The sequence below is a fragment of the Mizuhopecten yessoensis genome, unplaced genomic scaffold, assembly GCF_002113885.1.
Source record: "Mizuhopecten yessoensis strain PY_sf001 unplaced genomic scaffold, ASM211388v2 scaffold11059, whole genome shotgun sequence".
Classification (NCBI taxonomy): domain Eukaryota; kingdom Metazoa; phylum Mollusca; class Bivalvia; order Pectinida; family Pectinidae; genus Mizuhopecten; species Mizuhopecten yessoensis.
Window position 1 is genome coordinate 1,531,365 of NW_018408858.1, and position 21,838 is coordinate 1,553,202.

At 36.1% G+C, this 21,838-nt stretch overlaps 1 protein-coding gene across 1 annotated transcript; it reads right to left on the reverse strand.

Annotated features, from left to right (window-relative positions):
- Positions 1-243: 243 nt before the first annotated feature.
- Positions 244-8,871, reverse strand: LOC110465175 (NXPE family member 4-like). Its single transcript, XM_021520828.1, has 4 exons — positions 8,765-8,871; positions 2,846-3,559; positions 2,398-2,450; positions 244-1,657 (listed from the first exon to the last, which is right to left on the reverse strand). The coding sequence occupies exons 1-4, from the start codon at positions 8,845-8,847 to the stop codon at positions 879-881; spliced, it is 1,629 nt and encodes a 542-aa protein (XP_021376503.1). The 5' UTR covers positions 8,848-8,871; the 3' UTR covers positions 244-878.
- Between the last annotated feature and the right edge of the window lie 12,967 nt (positions 8,872-21,838).

Here is a 21,838-nt window from a genome sequence, read left to right on the forward strand (position 1 = left end):
TTACACAATCTATTTTCTCTACCAATGTTTCTACGACATCCAGTTTCTATGATAAGATTATGCGCAGATAATCTAAACCTTATAACATACGTTTATATTTTTCTTTAATAAGCTTACATAAATAATATTGTATAACGAAGTTATCAGTAAGATGTTGGTACAAAAATCCTTTATATGCGTTTTTAATTCTACTTAGCATTTTTTGTTTATTTACGTCTAACAATCTTTGTTTTATTACATTTAATGCAGCAGATACAGGTAAATCATTCTTAAACAAATGCACAAGACCGAGAACCGTCATTTCATGCTTTATATTATCCATCTAAATATCATTTTCACTCACACACTCATCATAACATGCCTTCAGAACACAATTGTCTGTGCACTTTAGTATTAACCAGTATTTAAAAGCTCTTACTTTTCTTGTAATTAACAATGGTAATCTTCCCCATTCATTGTACACTAAATCATTGCTTGTACTTTTTCTTACTCCTAAAATTGCCTTACAAAATGCTAAATGTACCTCCTCTATCACATGCATTATGAACTCCCTATATTTCTGATGCATTACCAACGATACTACTAATATATATATATATATATCAAAAACAGAACAAAACGTTTCTAAATTTAAAGTGTAGTTTCCTAAAGAGGACATTAGTGAAAATAAAGCCTTTCTACCCTGTCATGCTAAATGTTTCTGAAGTTTTGCGAATTTTCCATTATGTTTCATCAGAGCACCTAAATAGGCTGATATAGATGGGGGTCAACTGTCTTTAAAAAGAGAGACGGGGACTCGGTCACTACACGTATAATTGCATCAAATGACCACAAAATAAGAAATTATGAAAATCGTGACCAAAATAAAGACACGTGTCTTAATTTCCACACAAATACCCCATGAAAGAGTTGACCATATCGATTACAGTTTTCTCACTCGGGTGAACGTTAACATTTGCGATACATGTCGTTAAATCCCATTCATTCAAAAACACGATTTTATCGTGCAATTCTAACATTTCTTCATACAGGATTTGTTCGTGGATCTTTCTTAAATAATCAACTGCGTCAAAGTTTCCAGGATAAGTGATAGAGTGTGCCCCTCTAATAAACACTTTTGCTTCTGGGTTTCGTTTAAAGAGTCTGACTATTGCTAGCTTTGCATTTCGAATATGTGCACGAAATTCTATAGGCATGACTCTGAAGAGGTGATATGCATAGTGAATAACGACTATCACTTTCCTCAAACGAGGAACTTCATCTAAATGCCAAGCAACGGACTGAATGTGCTTTCGTGGGAAACCCGGTTCGCCACTATAAAATGGCATTTCGTGACAGCCCCACTGCATAGTTAGGTTCAAATCAGTTCGTTTATCTTTCCTTGGAGTCAATTTTTCCGTATTCATAGTTTTATTCGATTCAATTATTTTTTGAATCTGCCAAAACCACGAACGGATATTTGAATCGCCTAATAAAAGTAGATACTGTCCACGTAGACATTTCTCGTACGATTTCCGGGAAGGTACGAAGGTGATTCTGCAACCACGCAGATTCCATTTGTTGTGATGAAAAAATCCAACCGGAGATTCCTCGGTCCAAGTGTCTTTATATGGTCTCTTGTAACATGGTAGGTCAGGAGATCCAACATTGTCATGATCTGAAAATAATCAAGACTATAAGTTGCCGTATCATGTATCATTTAACTATTTTTTATTTTTTTTTAGAGTCTTCATACAAAGGACAGACACTATTTATACTGTATCATCGTGATTTATAAATATTCAAACTAGTTTTGAAATAAATAAATTTGAGTTAAAGATATTGTTAAAGGTGAGAGCCTAAACAAACAGCTTGTTCAAACCTTTTTATTACCTTAACTGCTAAACAAACATGGCATACATTTTATTATAGAAATCACTATGCAAGTTAACCTCGTTATACTGCCATCACTTGTCAGNTGGTTTTCCCGCCAAACTTTTGATAGTGTTTGGATAAATCCAGAGGGATATAGAACGTAAAATTACCCATGATTCTCAACCGTGTGCTGAGCGGTGGTGTGAGAAATTGCACGAAGTCGTTGTGTCTATTTTTAGTAACATTAGGTAGTTGCGTATTCAAACTAATTTCGGTGCCCGAGAATCCGAAAATGACGCTCTCGAATTGTGGGGAACAATCTCGTTCCCCACAAAACTGAACTATCCCCATAACGTTGGTCTTTTGACCAGTGAGACACCCCCACAACTACGGTATCTCGGGAGCTCTCTCTCTCTCTCTCTCTCTCTCTCTAATATAATTTGTCATTTCTACATGATGCCGTTGTTGAGTTGTAATGAAAGAATAACCTCTGAACAAACTAGACGAAATCATTGTGTTGAACGTGGTAGGGTGCATACTTACTTCCCCTTATTCTGATAGTTGGACTATTCTTCAGCAGCTGATGGCCGTAGGGCCTAATCGTTATAACAAAACAAATAACACTTTCTTGTTATTAAGGATTTTGACATTTTAAATCTTAAAGTTAAGCACTATTTCAAGTTTCAAATATTTCACATTAAAAGAAGTCTAAACGGTTAGATGCTATACATACTAGTAATTCTAATAAGTTTGAAAGAGCAATATACTACACATGAGTTCTTAATTATTCTTTCTTTGTTTTATGATCGATCCCGGATCGTATTTAACAATAATTCAAAAACAAATATACATATATGTAGATAATAAAAAAGAAAAATGAAATGAAATAAATTAGACATAAATGATCTAAAATGAATTTGATGCAAACAGAACATAGACGTTGTTCGCCATGTTCACAAGATGGTTCAATCTTTGATATCAATTTATTTACCTGATAAATCCTACTTTTGTTGAATTTATGTTGTGTGTTTTAACATCGTGCATTGTTTTCCAGTCCAGACATGTAACATTCGGATGAGAAGGTCTCCCACAATACCAGTGATAGCCATGGTTATCTGTAGTCAAATTACACATATCTCTTAATCCATAGACGTCCGGCTTTACACTGCACGTCGTTTTTTCTACTACTTTACTTTTCCCAAATCCTCCAAGCATGGCATACAACTGCCCATGTTTCTCAATATGCTTCTGCACGAGGGAAATATGTTCTTTTGTATTTGCAATCAACGTCTTAATGATACAATTACCTGTCCATAAACCCATTAAATAACCCGTGTATGACCCGTTTCCATGGTCCTTGACGTAACCATTCACACTTGCTTGCTGTAATGGATCTGTGAGCCATATCCTCAGGATATCACCTCCGGGGGTCATATGCTTCCCATATCCGTCATAGAGCTCGATACTTACTTGGATGAGTTCTCCAAGTCGATACTCGGTCTGATTGCGGAGAAGTGACTGTGTCGACGAAGCTCTATTTGCTATGATTTTCGAATCGTTGACATCTTTTAAAGAGAGGTAACCGTTATATGTCGATAAAGTTGTTTTGGAAACAGAAGCAGCGTAATCTCTATTGTTGAAGGCCGCCTGCTCAGATTCCTTCTGAAGATGTTCGTATGTTCTTAGGACAAGCTTTGTTTTATTGCTGTAAAACATAAATACATGACTGAATTAGCAAGTCTTACTGGAGTTAAATAAAAGTTGGTCGGCATTTTAACTCACAAAAGAATCAACTATTGCTGTCTTCTTTTGACTGTCGTTCTGTGCCCGGCGTCCGTTATTCATTTAACCTTTAACTTACTATTACTTTAGGGTATCTGTATCTTTAAATTGCTATGACTTATTCCAGGGGTGAAGAGAGCGAAAGTTAGCGTAACCCCTGGATGTCAATGATGATAATGGACATGTTTATTCCTTATATTTCCCGCTCGGTACAAACGTTCAGACGACCTGACGTCTGCTCATCAAATTTACGGTGGCCGTTTTTGAAAAGTGACTAATCAGTAAGAAGACGGGGTCCGGAATTCTCCTTCTGTCCTGATCAGACAGTTTGTTGATTAGTTACTCACATAACCTACAAAATGGCGTCGCTAAGGTGAGGAAATTTGAATAATCGACTCTACTGACTGAAAATAGTATCTATTTGTGATCATCAGAGCGATTTTGATCAATAAATAGTCTATTTATTGATATAGATATATGTAAAGCATATGTTGTGTTATACCAGTTTATAGGTCACCTGAGCTTTGCTCAAGTGACCTATATTCTAATCGCTTTCCGTCCGTCGTCGTGCGTCGTCCGTCGTGCGCCGTGCGTAAACTTTTTACATTTTCAACTTCTTCTCAATAACCAGTGGATGGAATATTTTCAAACTTGGTCAGAATCATCCTTGGTAGATGGGGCTACAGAATTGTAAAATTGGGATTCCTACCGCAACCCCTGGGGCCAGGACGGGACCCCATAGGGAAAATTAACCAATATTTCAAAAATCTTTTTCCCCTGACTCAGAGGTACTAGTCATTTTCTCTGCATGGAAAGAAAGATCATCAGGGGCTTTATCAAATTGTAAATTTCAGGACACACTAGATATACGTTCTCCCTTGGGGAGGGGGTAAAGTTTACTATAGTTTATATAGGGAAATAACACTTTTGGGAATATTTTGACAATTTTCCATAGTATTACATTGTAAAATTGATAAACTGAAATGGGTCACAGCATACAAACACCATATATGTGTGCTGCGGCCAGAATCAGCAAATGTGTATTTCAGACATTTGTAACGAACCCGTTTGATGTAATTGAGGTTTTTCCACATCCGTTGAATACACAACAGGGAGTATTTTTCTGATATTTTGCTTTGATTCGTTAGAGGTACTGTACAAACTTGATAAGGAACATCACTAGGACATGGGAATCTGAATTTATCAAATTTATGGGGCTACGCCCCCAGGGGCCTGAGGGGCGGGGCCAAATATTTAAAAAAAGGGATAATCTTTAAAAAACCAACGTCTTCTTTACTCCTTTAAGTAGCATAGAGTAATACCACATTTAATTATAATGATCACCTAGCTCTCTTTTGAATTTAAGAAATGTATGGCCCTGGCGTCAAAGGGTCAAGTGGTAGGGTGGGGTCAATATTGTATGTTATGGATCGTTGTTTCTTTGAAACAGTTGAGATCCCCACCCCATAACCACATAGAGTATTGCTGGGCATCAAGAGATAAACACAATCATGATGTAAAAATAGGCCCTGGGGGTTTTTCCCCACCCTTAGGGACTTAGTTTCTGGGTTATATCTTTGAAACAGTTGAGATCCCTACCCCATAACTATAAATAGCATTGCTGGGCATCAAGAGATAAACACAATCATAATGTAAATATATGCTCTGGGGTCTTTCCCCACCCCCAGGGACTTAGTTTATGGGTTATATCTGTTGAGATCCCCACCCGATAACCAAATATAGCATTGCTGGGCATCAAGAGATAAACACAAGCACGATGTAAAACAAGGCCCTGGGGTCTTTCCCCACCCTTAGGAACTTAGTTTCTGGGTTATATCTTTGAAACCGTTGAGATCCCCACCCTATAACCATATTCACAATTGCTGAGTATAAGAAAACGAATGCACATATGTTGCTTCCAGGATGGCCCCGGGGTCTTCCCCACCCTTGGAGACTTGACCGCTGGGCATAACGTCGAAATGAAAAATGATCCCCACCCCAAAACTTTATATACAAATACTATGCATGAGGAGATTAATGCAGTCATGATATTAAAATTGATCCTGGGGTCTTCCCAATCCTTGCAGACTTAACCCCTAGGTCACAACTTTGAAACGGTTGAAATCCCTAACCCAAAACTATATATACAAATGCTGGGCATAAAGAGACGAATGCAGTCATGATATTACAATTGATCCTGGGGTCTTGCCACAACCTTAGGGACCTAGGTTCTGAGTCACAGCTTGGAAATAGTTGAGATCCTGAGCCCATAAACAAATCTGATACAGATATGCAGGATTGGCCTAGGAGTCTGGCCCATTCCCTTGTATCTTATTTGGAGAATATTTTTTTGCCATGATTGCGTCGATATCCATGTAAGCGATACATGCCCTCTAGGCCTCTTGTTCTTTTATTTTCGGTATTTTATAAATCACTTTTCAGGCTTTTAACTTTCAAAACAAATAATAGTTCATTTGTGCTTAACAAGAGCTAAAACATTTCAGCCTTCGTCATATATGTACTTTCCCTCATGACATTTTTTTTTCTTAGGATTTTAAATGAACATCCAGTTTTAATGCAAAATCAGATGATACAGGAATATTGCGCTATTGTTTCAAACAATTTCTATATTATTTTTATTTTAATTTTCAAAATATAAGGAGACACTTTTTAGTGTTTTGTAGATGTTACATTTTTATGATTTGACCAAAAATATTGAAGCAAATTCAATATTATCTAAAAAAAACAACACTCTTCTTACTTTTTTTTAATTTGCTCCAGTATAAGGCAGATGACAGTATTGTACCTCATGTAAATAAATTCTTTTATAATTCATAGTGCTCTATATTAGTAAATTGGAGTCAAGTGTTTTCCCCTTTTCGTATGTGAGGTCCTTTATGCAACTAACAACTTTGTAATGTACTGACTAAGTTTCATTATTTAACATCTTTTAAATTATATTTGAATACATCAGAGTATTAAGAAGTATTATTTTTCCAATACATGATATAAATGAAAAGTGAAATTTATGTAGTTTTCTTTCACACTGATGATGATGATTATGATATTATTCTTTGGAACCTTATGTAAGTTATATAAAAATCATAACTTTTTACCTGTAAAATCACAGGTAGATCTACAGGTAAAATATCTCAGTACATAAATGATACAAACTTTAATATGTTAAGAGTTCGAAAATCTACACCAAACTCAATTATCTATTTCGAACTGGGTAGATATCCTCTTATCATTTCGAGGAAAATTAGAATTTTGAAGTACTGTTGTAAACTGTTGACTTCTAGCAACTGTATTTTAAATTCATGTTATCAAGATATATAAAATGAGTGTGAATCGAACCCACATTGTAAAAATTGGGTGGCTTCTGTTAAACAAGAACTCTGTTCTATTGGTATGTCGGAGTACTGACAAGCACAGGGTAGCTTCAATACACATCATTTTTTGGTTTTAGCAAAACAGAGATTGATAGATATTTTAAAACAAGACTGTGAGACTTTTTTCTCCACCTCGTCTAAGTGCATGGTGTATCAACATATTATTGAGCATGCCTGCCTTCAACCTTACTTAAGTTAACCTATTCATGTAAAGTACAAAAAAGCAATTGTCAAAATACGACTGTCTTCACACAATCTTTTAATAGATAATGGAAGGCATAGAAAAAATCCTCATAATTTAAGACTTTGTCCTTTCTGTAAAAAAAATGATATAGAAGACGATTCCACAATAGCGAACTAAGTAGTAAATATATTATAAATATATAATGAATACTAGTTATGTTATCAAATAAAGCAATGTCTACTAGATCCGTTGACATCGTTACTTACTCTGTTGCCTGCCTAATCCATTCGTAATTTTTATCACGAACCAGTTTAAGTACTAAAGCACATGTACATGTAGAATAGTTGACAGTTGCGGAGCTATTTCTGTAATTGTTATATTAGTTTCGTATTTTTAATTTTTTCCGTTTTTTAACCGATTTTTTTTCGGGGGTGCTTGCGTTTTGCAAAAATTCAAGATGGCGACGGCGTGTTGATTCGTCTATTCCATACACATATCCATTGACAATACGATGAAACTATATTGATCCGGTTTTACAATTTATCCAAAACAATGAATACATTTTTCACTTCTTGCTGCTTTTGTTTTGTTTCCCTTTCAAACACGTTTGACTGTCCACTCATCAGTAGGTTCGAAGTCTATTTAGTGTAAACACAAGTTACATCCCTAAGACTGTGTTGAAATCGCTAGGCCGATAAGACATCCCTTGGACTGTTTTGAAATCGCTAGCCCGCGAAGTAAATATCAAAAAAGGACCAGTTAAAACTTTTTTTCAAATAAAAGAAAGTTGTTCCTAGCATCAAAAATATCTGGGTTCACAGACATGAAGCATCGATCAAAACAGGAGTTGATGTCGGCGAGGATTTTTGTCATAAGCTTACAGTCTACAGTAATACTGCCTAATAATCTACACTGAAATCAAATATAATGTAACCCGGTATATTTTCTTTCAAACCCGCAAGCGGCGCGAAGCGTCGCCGGGGTCTGATCTGTAAACACTTTGCATGTCCACTCTATGCAATAAGTTGTAAGGACATTTTACAAACATTTCTCTTTGTTATAATTGCTAATGCATGCATGCACTTTATGAAAACATTTGAAAAGGATATTCGTCCCGTGAATATTCCTGTGTAAGAAAGGTTTGTCCCGTGGTTGAGGGGATGTGTTTAGTCCCGTAACCATTTATGCCGGAATCATTCCGGTAATAGATAATTCCTGGTGTCTATAAATAATGCCGAGATTCAAACAAATATTTCTTCATTTGAATATTGACATGTGTGCATTTAACTTCTGCTTATGGAAGTTTCAACATGGACTCGTTTGTTTCATAGTGTGATAAGAAGTTGCCTAACGGTCCCTTTCTGGAGGCCCCTTTGGAAACTTTGCATATCGATTAGACCATATCTTTAACAGGGCTTTCCTTTCCTAAGCAATTAAAAAATAAAAGTAATGTATTGTTAAAAAAGACCCATCTATCCAGAACATTCCTACACATAGAGCATATTCCGCGTGGTACCGTTACATGTAATACAGTGAAATATATAGTGCTTACCTTAAAGGCAACATTGACCAGTAAACTGCAGACGCTAATACCATACTAAGAAGTAATCCAGCAAAATAGTAGCGTACCTTCATATTGAATGTTTGTTCATGTTCTAGTGTCTTTATGCAGACGTCTGTTACCTTATCCGTGGTTGGTTGGTTGGTTGACGGGTTTATCGCCTACATGACTCCTCCCATGCGGGTTCCGTTTCACTGACGGAGGTCGGTATCTCGTGTACGGGAAAGCATAAGGCACAGTCTAGACAACTTGAACTTAACTATACAACGTCTGTACTGTACACGTGGGCTTATGTGTATTATCATTGTTTATCAAATGTAGTGGTACCAACAATACTAATATTTATATAACAATTTGCTGATCATTTGCTGATCATTTGCTGCAAGTAACAAATTTATTTTTGAAAATGTTCAAACAATATTAGGCACGTTGTACACTATAACAATACATTGTACCGACGCCCGACTTCCAAAACTCATTATCATTTAATGCTTCATTTCGAACACGCAAGCTAAATTCCGATACCTTTGTCTCTAGTAGTAACAATGCTTACAGGAAACGGAGGTTGAGATGTGATAATAAACCTTGGTTTAATAGGGAATGCCATTTAAACAGAGTTGAATTTAATAAAGCCAAGGCCTTATTTCACAAAGTAAATAATCCTATAAATAAAACTAATCTCAATAGAGCTAGTAAAGTTTATAGAAAAACATTGAATACAAATTACAGAAATTTTCAGGAGAAATTGTCAAGCGAGTTAAGAAATACTGCTAGAATGGATTCAAAAAAAATACGGAATATTTTGAATAAATGTGACGGATCTGTAAAGAAAGGTAATGCTGATATATGTATTACTGAATTATATGAATACTTTAAGGATCTGAACAAGTCTGTTTATGATGATGACGATTTTGAGCTGGAAAATCCTGATAATAGTATTTTTGATGATTATCTGAATGGTGAAATTACCACTGATGAAATTAAATTTTCTTTAATCAATTTGAAGAATAGTAAAGCCTCTGGTATAGATCAAATCCTAAATGAATATCTAAAAAGTACAATGGATGTATTTTTACCAATTTATCAAAAAATATTTAACCTTATTCTGAATACTGCGTCTATACCAGATGTGTGGAAGATCGGTATTATAAAACCAGTATATAAAAACAAAGGCGATCCAAAAGATCCGGATAATTATAGAGCGATCACTTTAGTCTCGTGCCTTGGCAAAGTTTTCACTTCGGTTATTAATAATCGTTTAAATAAAATTTCTGACGAATTTGACCTGATAAGCAGTGCACAAGCTGGGTTTAGAAAGGGTCATTCTACAACCGATAACATGTTTGTATTGTATTCTTTAATCTCAATATATTTTTCATTAGGAAAAAAACTTTATTGTACGTTCATCGATTTTAGTAAGGCGTTCGATTCTGTATGGAGAGTTGGTCTGTGGAAAAAGCTCCAAAAAAGCAACATTACTGGAAAAATTTTCAATATTATTTATAAGCTATATGATAAAACCAAATCATGTGTTAAAAATGGATGTGAACAGTCGGATTTGTTCAATTGTGAGATCGGTTTAAAACAGGGCGAAAATTTATCGCCATTTTTGTTTGCAATTTATTTAAATGATTTAGAAACTTATCTTGTTGAAAAAAATGTAAATTGTCTTCAAACAATAGACAAATTATGTATTGATAACATTGGAGTGTATCTCAAACTATTCATTATCTTATATGCCGATGATACTGTCCTGTTTTCAGAAACACCAGATGGTTTACAGTTAGCTTTAAATGAATTTGAACAATACTGTAATACTTGGAAGTTAACTATCAATTCAGGAAAAACTAAAATTGTCATCTTTTCAAAAAGAAAATGTGCAAGAACTCCCCATTTTACATTATGTAACGTAGAATTAGAAATACTGGAAGGGTATACCTATCTAGGATTATTCTTTAATTTTAGTTGTAGCTTCTTTAAAGCAAGGAAAAAAATTGTTGAACAAGCACAGAAATCAGTGTTTGCTGTCTATAAGAAATTGAGAAACATATCTTTACCAGTTGATCTACAATTGAAGATATTTGATTCATTAATTATGCCAGTTCTTCTCTATTCATCAGAAATATGGGGTTTTGAAAACACAAATATTATAGAAAAAATCCATCTTCAATTTTGTAAATATATACTAAATGTAAGAAAAAGTACACCAAATTTCATTGTTTATGGTGAGCTTGGAAGATACCCACTAGACATCGAAATTAAATGTAGAATAATAGTATTCTGGCATAAGTTGATTACCTCTAGTAAGTTATCAAGTACTATTTATAAGCTTATGTATACATTACATGAAAATGGAACTATGTTATTTAAATGGCTCGCATATGTTAAAGATATTTTTTCTCAAACTGGCCTGAACTATGTGTGGTACTATCAATCTACATGTTCTTTTTCAAAAGACGAAATTAAGAGGCTTGTGAAAAGTAGACTGAAGGATCAATTTATACAGAAATGGTTTGATAATATTCTTAACTCCTCTAGAGGACAAACATATTCAATATTAAAGACAAAGTTTGAACAAGAAAAATATTTAATTAAACTTAATACAAATGATAGGAAAATAATGTGTAAATTCCGTTCTTGCAATATGCATTTACCCATAGAAAAAGGAAGATGGTTAGGTATTCCTCGTCAAGAAAGAACCTGTACATTATGTAATTTGTACATTGGAGATGAATTTCATTACTTATTTATATGTGAAAGTGTTTTAGTTAAATGTCTAAGAGAGAAATATATACCAAAATATTATTTCACTTATCCAAGTCAAATAAAAATGCAAGGATTGTTTCATATATTTAATGTAAAAATTTACACAAAACTTTGTAAATTCATAGAAAAGCTTGAAAAAATAATAACTTAATTTCTGTACTATTTGTGTACTTCTATATGTATCTATGCTATGTACAATGTTGTAATTGTGTACATCACACGCCATGTGTCATACTTACTATATGTATGTGACCTCTTGTTACACACGTAAGTGTGTCGGAGTGAATAAATAAAACTTACTTACTTAATAACTAATTTGTTGACGAAAGCAATAATTTCAGTCTATAGATAACTTTTGATTATCATGCTGACATAAAAAGAACACTATACTTGTGGACACGAATTTATATAAAATATTTTTATTTTCGGTCAACATTAAGCAATAGCCTTGATACCGACAAACGTCTCACATTCCCCTCAGGTTAAGTCTTGTTACTAACAACCCTCCAAACACTACCCAAGGTCTAGTCTTGGTACAGACAAACGTCCCACACTCTCCCAGGTCAAGTCATGTTACAGACAAATGCCAAACATTCCTCAAGGTCTAATTTTGTTACAGACAAACGTCTCACATTCCCCAATGTCTTGTCTTGTTACAGACATAGGTTCCACACTCCCCCGGGCCATGTCTTGGTACGGACAAACGTCCCACACTCCCCCGGGCCAAGTGTTGGTACAGACAAACGTCCCACATTCCCCCGGGCCAAGTCTTGGTACGGACAAACGTCCCACATTTCCCGGGCCAAGTCTTGGTACAGACAAACATCCCACACTCCCCCGGGCCAAGTCTTGGTACGGACAAACGTCCCACATTCCCCCGGGCCAAGTCTTGGTACAGACAAACGTCCGACACGTCCTTAGGTCTAGTCTAGGTACAGACAAACGTCCCACACTCCCAAAGGTCTAGTCTTGTTGCAAACATAGGTCCCACACTCCCCCGGGCCAAGTCTTGGTACAGACAAACGTCCCACATTCCTCTAGGTCTAGTCTTGGTACAGACAAACGTCCCATATTCCTCTAGGTCTAGTCTTGGTACAGACAAACGTCCGACACGTCCTTAGGTCTAGTCTAGGTACAGACAAACGCCCCACACTCACCCGGGTCTAGTCTTGGTACAGACAAACATCCCGTTCTCCCCAAGGCATAGTCTTGTAACAAATAAACGTCCCACACTCCCCAGGTCCTAGTCTTGTTACTGATTAACGTCCCACACTCCCCAGGTCTGGTCTTGGTACTGATAAACATCCGCTGTTACTCGTAAAAATATACATTTAAGATATCATTGTAAGAAACCTGTTGATAACTTATTTCACTCTTTGATTTTGTTTGGTGTTTAAATGTGTCCGTATACTGCCATGCCAGTAAACATTGGAAGATCACTAAGGGGAACCTACATATAAAATTTGAGAAATATCCCTCCAGTATTTCCGGAACTATAGCGATAACAAACCTTTACTGTCAAAATACAAGATAGCTGCCTGTTGGCCATTTTGTTTCTTTGATCAGACTTTAAAGTTATCATTCACAACTAGGGACCAAAGGGAACCTACATATAAAATTTGAGAAAGATCCCTTGGGTACTTTTTGTGAAATAGCGATAACAAGAATTGTTTAAGGACAGACGACGGACGGTCGGACCACGGGCGCAGGGCGATTTGAATAGCCAACCATCGATGATGGAGGGCTAAAAATCGTATTTGCCAACTCTCCCTATTAAGGAGGGAGCCTACCGATTTTGGACCCTTAAATTTAGTCTTTTCAACTAGTGAATTTGCTAAACTATTCATGTATTATAAGATCTATTGATTTCATCTGAAAGAACAACTCAGAATATGTCATTTTTAAGAGTTATTTTGTCTCTAAGGGGTAATACACAAATTATATTTTTGTTTTCATTTTGAGCATGCAGAATATCCCCCATGGAAATTTCAAAAAGGTATGTACTTTAGCCTGTATTCACCAACCATGCATTTAATCTCACATTTATGCACTCTTTCTTTCGGTTTTAGATTTGATCATATCAAAAATTTTCAATCTGATTGGAACTATAACTCCTGCATTTTTAAATAATTTCTGACAAACTTTATTTCTGTTAATTTCTGACAAACTACATACTAATAAGGGCATCCACTTAACATTTCAAGTAAACTAGAAGTCATTAATTGTTAAGGATTTATTTAAATCACAATGGACATGATGATGTGCTAACAGCCATCTTTCAAGTTCTTGTCAGGAAGACCGCCTTCTTTTTAACGCTGACCGTGTTTCCCGAATACGTGGTCTTTTATCTCTGCTGCTGAACACTTTCACACCACATTTAATATGTTGCCAGTAATGATGGAGAGGAGCAATCTTTTGAAAGTTAGATTTTTCTATCACAAGCCGGTCAGATATTGCTGGCAGCATAAAAGTTGCAAAATTCAGATAAAGCCAAATCTGAACAAAAGAAGCAAAAGTGTTGTTTAACCGATTTACTCCACAGTCTAAAATGTTGGGGTATACACGCAAGTAAATCGTTGCAAGGATCATACACAGAGATACATACATCTTAAGTAGAACATGCAAACGACGGGACTAAGAAATTCTTCAAAGAATTATTTCCATTGACTTGTGTAAAGCCATTAGTGATTGTCTGAGCAAGTACTTCAGATATTGGCTTAGATCTCTGATGAAACTGTCACTGTGGTTTTGAAGCTCGTCATGCTTGTTCACTTCAGGTAAAACTTTAACTGGTACACTTTGATTAACAAGAACATCTGCATATCCGTGCCATGTCTGATCAGCTCCTAAAAAATATTAACAAATAAAATGGTTGCAATTTATTGCCTGAAACACCAAAGCTAACTGTGATGTCGCTGTCGTACTTGGTTAATTATTGTAAGCATATATGTACCGGTAATAGGAAATAAACAAGAGGCCCAATGGGCCTGCATCGCTCACCTGGTATTAATATCACACTTGTAATCTTAAAAGTGGACTAAAATAGAACTACAGGCAGAATATCAGTGTTTGATTCATAAGAACTTATTAAAGATTTAAGCATATGACGCAGAGATCTTGAATGTCGAACAAGGACATTAGGTTGAACTTCAAACCCAGCATGCTTATAGCAAAATATCAGTAGCTTGGACCTTTTTGGTTATACAGAACAAATAATTTAAATATTTAAACATATATTGACCACTGTAGCCTTGAGTATGGGCGAAGGTCATTATTTGAACAAACTTGGTAGCCCTTCATACCAGCATGTTAAAGGCCAAATATCATCACCCATAGCCTTTTGCTTATTAAGAAGAAGTCACTCAAAGGTTTTAAACATATTTGACCCCTGTGACATTGAATATAAGTCAAGGCCATTCATTTGAACAAACTTGGTAGCCCTTCATCCCAGCATGTTACTGGCAAATTAAACTATCATCTTCCTAGGCCTCTCGGGTATTCAGAAGAAATTGTTTTAAAGATTTTAACATATTTGACCCCTGTGACCTTAAATATAAGTCAAGGTCATTTATTTGAACAAACTTGGTAACCCTTAATTCATCCCAGCATGTTACTGGCAAACTATCATCACCCTAGGCCTCTCGGGTATTCAGAAAAGTTGTTTAAAGGTTTTAAACATTTTTGTTTGTTTGATTTGTTTGTTTGATTTTGTTTAACGTCCTATTAACAGCTAAGGTCATTTAAGGACGGCCTCCCCTGTGTGTAAGATGCATGCGTGTAGTGTATGTGTGTGTATTTTGGGAGGCTGCGATATGTTCGTGTTTGGCTCCTTGTGATAGCGCGGAACTGATGCCGACTTTATAGTGCTACCTCACTGAAACATACTGCCGAAGAGACCCAGCAGGACGCCCCACCAGGTCACATTATGCTGACAACGGGCGAACCAGTCGTCCCACTCCTAATTTGCTGAGCGTTAAGACATTTTTGACCCCTGTGACCTTGAAAATAAGTCAAGGTCATTTATTTGATCAAACTTGCTAGCCCTTCATCCCAGCATGTTACTGGCCAAATGTCATCACCCTAGGCCTCTTGGTTATTAATCAGAAGTTGTTTAAAGTAAAATATTAACGCCGTATGACGGACGGAGGAACGGACGGACGGACGATGAACGCCCCACCACGGCATAAGCGGGCCAGGTGAGTTAAAAATGCATGGCTAGACAGTGGTTTGAAACGGTGTACAAGTCATTTCATTCCCCATCTGTACTACTTTTCCAAAGTAAAGAAATATTAATAGGCTTGCTGATTCTTTCCCAAATCTGTATTGCTTTACTTTATAGGGGGGGGGGGGGGGGTGTGCAATTTGTTAGCTTTGGTTAAAGGTGGGAAACTGTTGGCTTGCTAATCAGTGTCTAGGGGGAAGCTTTTGGCTAGCTGATTCCTTTCCCCCTCTGTATAAGTAACTAGGGGGAAGCTATTGGCTAGCTTATTCCTCCCCCCCCCCCCTAGGGGATCCTCTGTATTAGTATTAGTATTAGTAACTAGGGGGAAACTATTGGCTAACTGATTCTTTCCCCCATCTGTACTAGTTTCTAGGAAGAAATTATTGGCTAGCTGGTTATTCCCCTTTGTATTAGTAACTAGGGTCCTTAGACTAGATGAGCTTACGATGTCTTGTTTGAAGTGATCCAATAGCATAGGCTTCTAAGCCAAAGGCAGACAACTCACACTTTGACATGGCACTTTAAAAGCAATATTTTCTTTCTAAATACAATGTTCAACATATCGGACATACTTATGCTTGCTCCGACGCTAAAAATGTTAAATGAAGACCACATGCATGTGCATAAGATTTCATGTAGTGAACATCAATTTGTAAGATGTAGTGGCGATCAGATAGTCTTATTGGGCCAACATGGACTGTACATGCAAGTGTGTGAAACTTGCGAGGATCTGTTTTCTCAATTTTAATGGACCATCATAATAAATATTATATTAACTTGACCCCACAGTTCATAGCTATACACCAATTACAACAAGCTTGCAATAACTGACAACTTCTTATGAAGGCGAAAATTGTCCGATTTTCCCATATTTCACTCATTCACCCCTGAAATTTCATAATGAACTATTCCAATCTGATTAAAATCATCTGTTACATGGCTCTGCCTGAACTGTTCAGGCGTAGTACAAAGTTAACGAAGCCATGTAACATATGATTTTAATCAGATTGGAACTATTCCAACCATTGCATTGGAAGATTTCAAATGTGTCTTCAGGGGTGAATGAGTTAACCCTACCCTTCAGCCCTAAAGGGGACCGAACCCTCATACATCATGTAATGCTCTGGTACCATGAATACAACATGACGTGTTTGGTTGAAATGTTACCAGCAGGTATCCATAAAGAAACAAGGTTTTAAAGAAGAAAAAATAACAATGAAAGGAGGGACAACCGACATGTGCCGTTACAGGTACTCAATAAACTACTACTCTTCAAAAACTGAGAAATTATATTTGTGGTGTAAATATTTGTTATCTAAAAGATTTTCTACAATTGTTTTTTCTATTAGTACAATTAGTTTTTCTATTAGCACCAGAACCAGAGAATTCAGCCTGGCATTTAAGCTTAACTATCAGCCCTTATGATGAGGTGTGATACAGTTAGCATCAGTTGAGACATCTATTATTGTTTACCTACTCATGTTAGTATAAAATAAAGCAAACTTTATAAAGATAGTTTTTGAGATTTTTTCCATTGTAAGCCTTTAATATACAACAGGTGAAGAACAAGAACTAGATATTGCGTATCTTGAGATCTTAAACGAAGATATTAATACAGTCATAGCTTGACAAAGGGACCAGTCGGTCTTGAAACGTTGCAACACATTTAAAACGTACATTGTTTGTGTAGAAAGCAAAACTTTGATATCACATATTTCCGAACTGATGAATCTTATTGAAAAATATATACATATATACATGCTATAGATAAACCACTCCTTCCAATGCAGGGAAAAAATGTTATGACATCACATGACAACATCAACATGACTATTTCATCCTTTTGCACAGAAATTAGTTAAAAAATCATTTATTTTCTTTTAATCTAAGATTCAGATATATATGAGAACTTAATAACTTTTTTTAACACAGCGTGTGTTTTTGCATGGCACATTCTTATGCAATATCTTATTGCAATTTTGTTTATCTCAATGAACTCATTCACCCCTGAAGACATATTTTAACTCTTCCAATTTAAAGGTTGGAATAGTTCATTATGAAATTTCAGGGTGAATGAGTTAAATGGAAATCTTGAAAACTCAAAAAAAAAAATGCACAATCTGCCATTAAAATCTTTTTTTATTTTTCATGTTTATTTTAAAATATTCATAACATTTATATATTATGCTCAAATATTGGGGGGGGGGGGGGGGGACAAAACAGTTTAAAAAGATATCCTAGAATTACAAACCAATCCCAGTATTTCCTTTTGCTACAGATCTTCCACAGCCACCTGGACAGCTCCTTGTAAGGGTCTTGGAAAGGTTGTTAAGGAGACAGTCCGTTTGGTTTTTACTTAGCGGGGCAAACAAATGAACTGCCAAAGTATATGCTATGTCAGTCTCAGACACACTTGATGTTCCATCTTTTTTTCTGGAACAGTGCAATTTCTGCAGGCATGCTTCATGTTGGTTTTTATCTGAAAATATATGTATAAGGGCTGTTTAAGAATCAAGACTTGTTGGTTCTGATAGGTTACCTAGGCCTGTTTACTCATTATATTTTATGTAAATTACAGTTTTTTGTATCTTGTTTTGTCATAAAATGGACAATGTCAATCTTTTTATTACAAGCACAGTAGAAGATACACGTGACATATAAATATTGTTCTATCTGTGCATAAAAAGCATTTGGGCATTCTCTAGCATACAAATTTAAAATCAGCAGTAAGTGGAGCACACAGTCTACTTGTGGCACAATTGTTTTAATTTCTTTTGAGCATATTTTGACTACTTCAACCGAAACAGACTACAAGAAATCACAGAGGGATCTTTAATTGGCACCCACCATTGTACAATCTTCATTAGTTCTATAAAAGTTTGATTTTTTTCACTTCAGTTTTCTTCTTTTATTTGATAGTTTTGTCGACTGTAATTATATAGCTGCATCTTTAATATGGTGACTTTTTATTCAAATTTCATACATCTTGGTTTAACAGTGTCCTAGCTTTTAAAGTGAGGTCATTGTTTAGTTCTTGAGATAACAAACTAGAAGTATTTAAATCCAAGGCTTTTGTATTATTTAATGTCCTATTAACAGCTAAGGCCATTTAAGGATGTGCCTCCATGTGTGTTGTGTAGCGTGTATGTGTGTATGTGTACTGGAGACAGGGTATGTTGGTGTGCTTGCCTCCTTGTGTTAGCGTGGATCTGATGCTGACTTTATAGTGCTATCTCACTGAAATACCATGCTAAAGGCAACCCAGAAATAGTGATAACAAAATTGAAGTGACAAAACTTAAGATGGCTACCTGGTAGCTATCTTGTTTTCCAATTCTCAAAATAAAATATGCACAACTATGAACCCAGGGGAACCATATATGAAATTTGAAAATGATCCATCTAAACCTTTTTAGAATAGCAATAAGTTCACCAATAACAAACTTGACCTCTCAAAATTGAAGATGGCTGCATGCGGATGCGGGGTGCAGTCATCTTGTTTTTTCAACCAGCCTCAAAATGAAACATTGACTACTACATGGACCAAGGGAACATTGAAATTTGACTCAAGAAAAGTGTGTCCATTATTTTTTTTTTTTAAATAGTGCTAATAATAATTGTTTAGGATGCAGAAATACTACAGACCACTGTGTGAACAGAATGGAAAGAGAAATTGTATCCAAGTTCCTAAAAATAGCGCTATATGCAGATTACTGAGTGAAGTAAACTGAAATTTTGGCTGATCATGAATGCATCACAAGATGGATGGTGAATTATCAACTGTACCAATTATACAATGTATGTGATGAATTGTAAAATGCATGTAAGGATTGCAGAGTTACCTCTCTTTATACAGGCATGTATCCCAGATTTAAACAAATGGTGTTTTTTTTATATATATATGCTAATAAGCAATATGCCAAATGCAAAAAAGGTTCATTCAAACACAATAAAGCAAATTTTAGAAAAAATAATCTTTTAATATGTAAGTACATGTATAAGGAAGTAGTGCATAGTAAAAAATGACCCGATCCAAAAATAAAGGACATGTCTAAGATATTATATATGAACATGAATAGCGGATTCATCACAGAAAATCACACCGTGTTACCACTACTGTCCAGTGTCCAAAATGATGAAATTGTAGTATGAAAAAATGAATCACAATATCTAGATTTGCATAACTTTTGGGATATATCCACTTGTTGTTAACATTTACAAAGAATATATATATATATCCTAGAAATATATAAGTACACCACACATTTTGACACTGGCTGTAGAATAGCCCTAATTTTGTTTATATGTCGTTGCAGACGTGTGCCAATACCTTTTCTTTCATGACCCAAAAGACTGACTTGCAGTATACCCACAAGGGTCCGGGTCATTTTGCTCTAAAATCCAGTTCATACTACGGGTCATTTTGCCCAAGGCTGTTTCGCCCTAATGTAAATATATTTAATTTATAATGATTTTTATCATGACAGGAGAAAGAGAAAATGTAACATCCAGACTGAGGTTTGAACCTGGAACCGTCCAAACTTAAGAAAAACGCTCTACCAACTGAGCTACCTTATCGCCGATGATCGACCCAGTCCAGTTCCCCTACATTCCTCCCCTCTTTTTCTAAGTATTCGCCCCCGAAGACACAAATATTTACAACCTAAGTTCAGGTATCCCCTTGCTAAGCGTACTCCCAATGCATGAAACAAGGGTTGGCAAGCTCACCAATTTTGTAACAAGAGAAAGAGAAAATGTACTGGCCAGACTGGGGTTCGAAACCTGGGACCCTCGGCCTCCGAACTCGAGATCATCCTTGTCGCCGATGATTGACCCAGTCTAGCTGCGATAACGTAGCTTTCTGACGACGAGAGATTTTTGTATACATTGCGTCGTCAACAGAGGAGGCCGGGTATTAATATTAGTACATGTACTAGACCCAGTCCAGTTCCGCTTTATCATAAAAAACACGTTGATTAAAAAATGTACATGTGCTGTCTAGAAAATTTCATCCTGGTGTGTGCTATACATATTGTATCAGCAAATCTGGAGACCATGGAGACTTAGGAAACCTTCAAATGAGATTATCATACCTCTACTTATTTTACACTATACAAAAGAAACCACATAAACAAGCTATTTCCCCTCTAACTGCATGCCAGGGAAATAGTTCGTCTGGAGGGGTGCGATAGTTTTGAAACTATTTCCCTCGGAAAATGCGGGAAAATGAGTGACGTCGTGGGCGGGGCCTGACCGAATATTGACCAATCAGTGCATTCGAATGACGTCGGCAATTTCCGGCCAGCAGAGCCTGTACTTTCTGGACCGACCTTCACCTCGCATTGTTTCTCAAGAAAAAATTAGTTTTGTTAATAAAGTGTCCCAACTGTTGAAAATTTGTTTTCTAATAATATTTAGACTATTGTAAGGGAGTGTTTGTATCGGTATAATAAAACAGTTGAAGTATGGGTATTTCGGGATATAACAAGTTTATGATCCCTTTCGTCCAGGACTATTTCCGAGGCGAAAGTCCTGGCCTCGGGGGATCATAAACTTGTTATATCCCTCATACCCATACTTTAACTGTTAACTATCATACAGTACAACTAAACACTATTCTTAGGGCTAAACAACGTAGTACGAAACGACCTAGGGCGAACGGGATTTAGGGCGAAACGACCTGACACCCCCACAGCGTAGGGCACATAAGCAGGTGTTTTTGTCTTAAACGTATTTTATTGTAATTACACCTGTTTCTTGTGGCCAACTCCCAAATGCAATGGGAGTTGGGCACAAGAAGCAGGTGTAACACAGAAATACATGTAAGTATATATATATTCGGTTCCGGGCGTATCGCCCCAAATCCCGTTCGCCCTAGGTTGTTTCGCGCCAGGTTGTTTCGCCCTAAAACAAAAAATTTAGGGTGAAACTTTTTATAGTATTTTCTTTTCATTTTTATTTGTTGTAAGACACAAATTAAGTCTTCTTAGTCTTCCATATCATTAAAATCAGTTTTATTTTTAAAAAAATGTGTTAGTGTTGTTTTTAAGTACATTGTAAAGCAAAAACCGGAATACG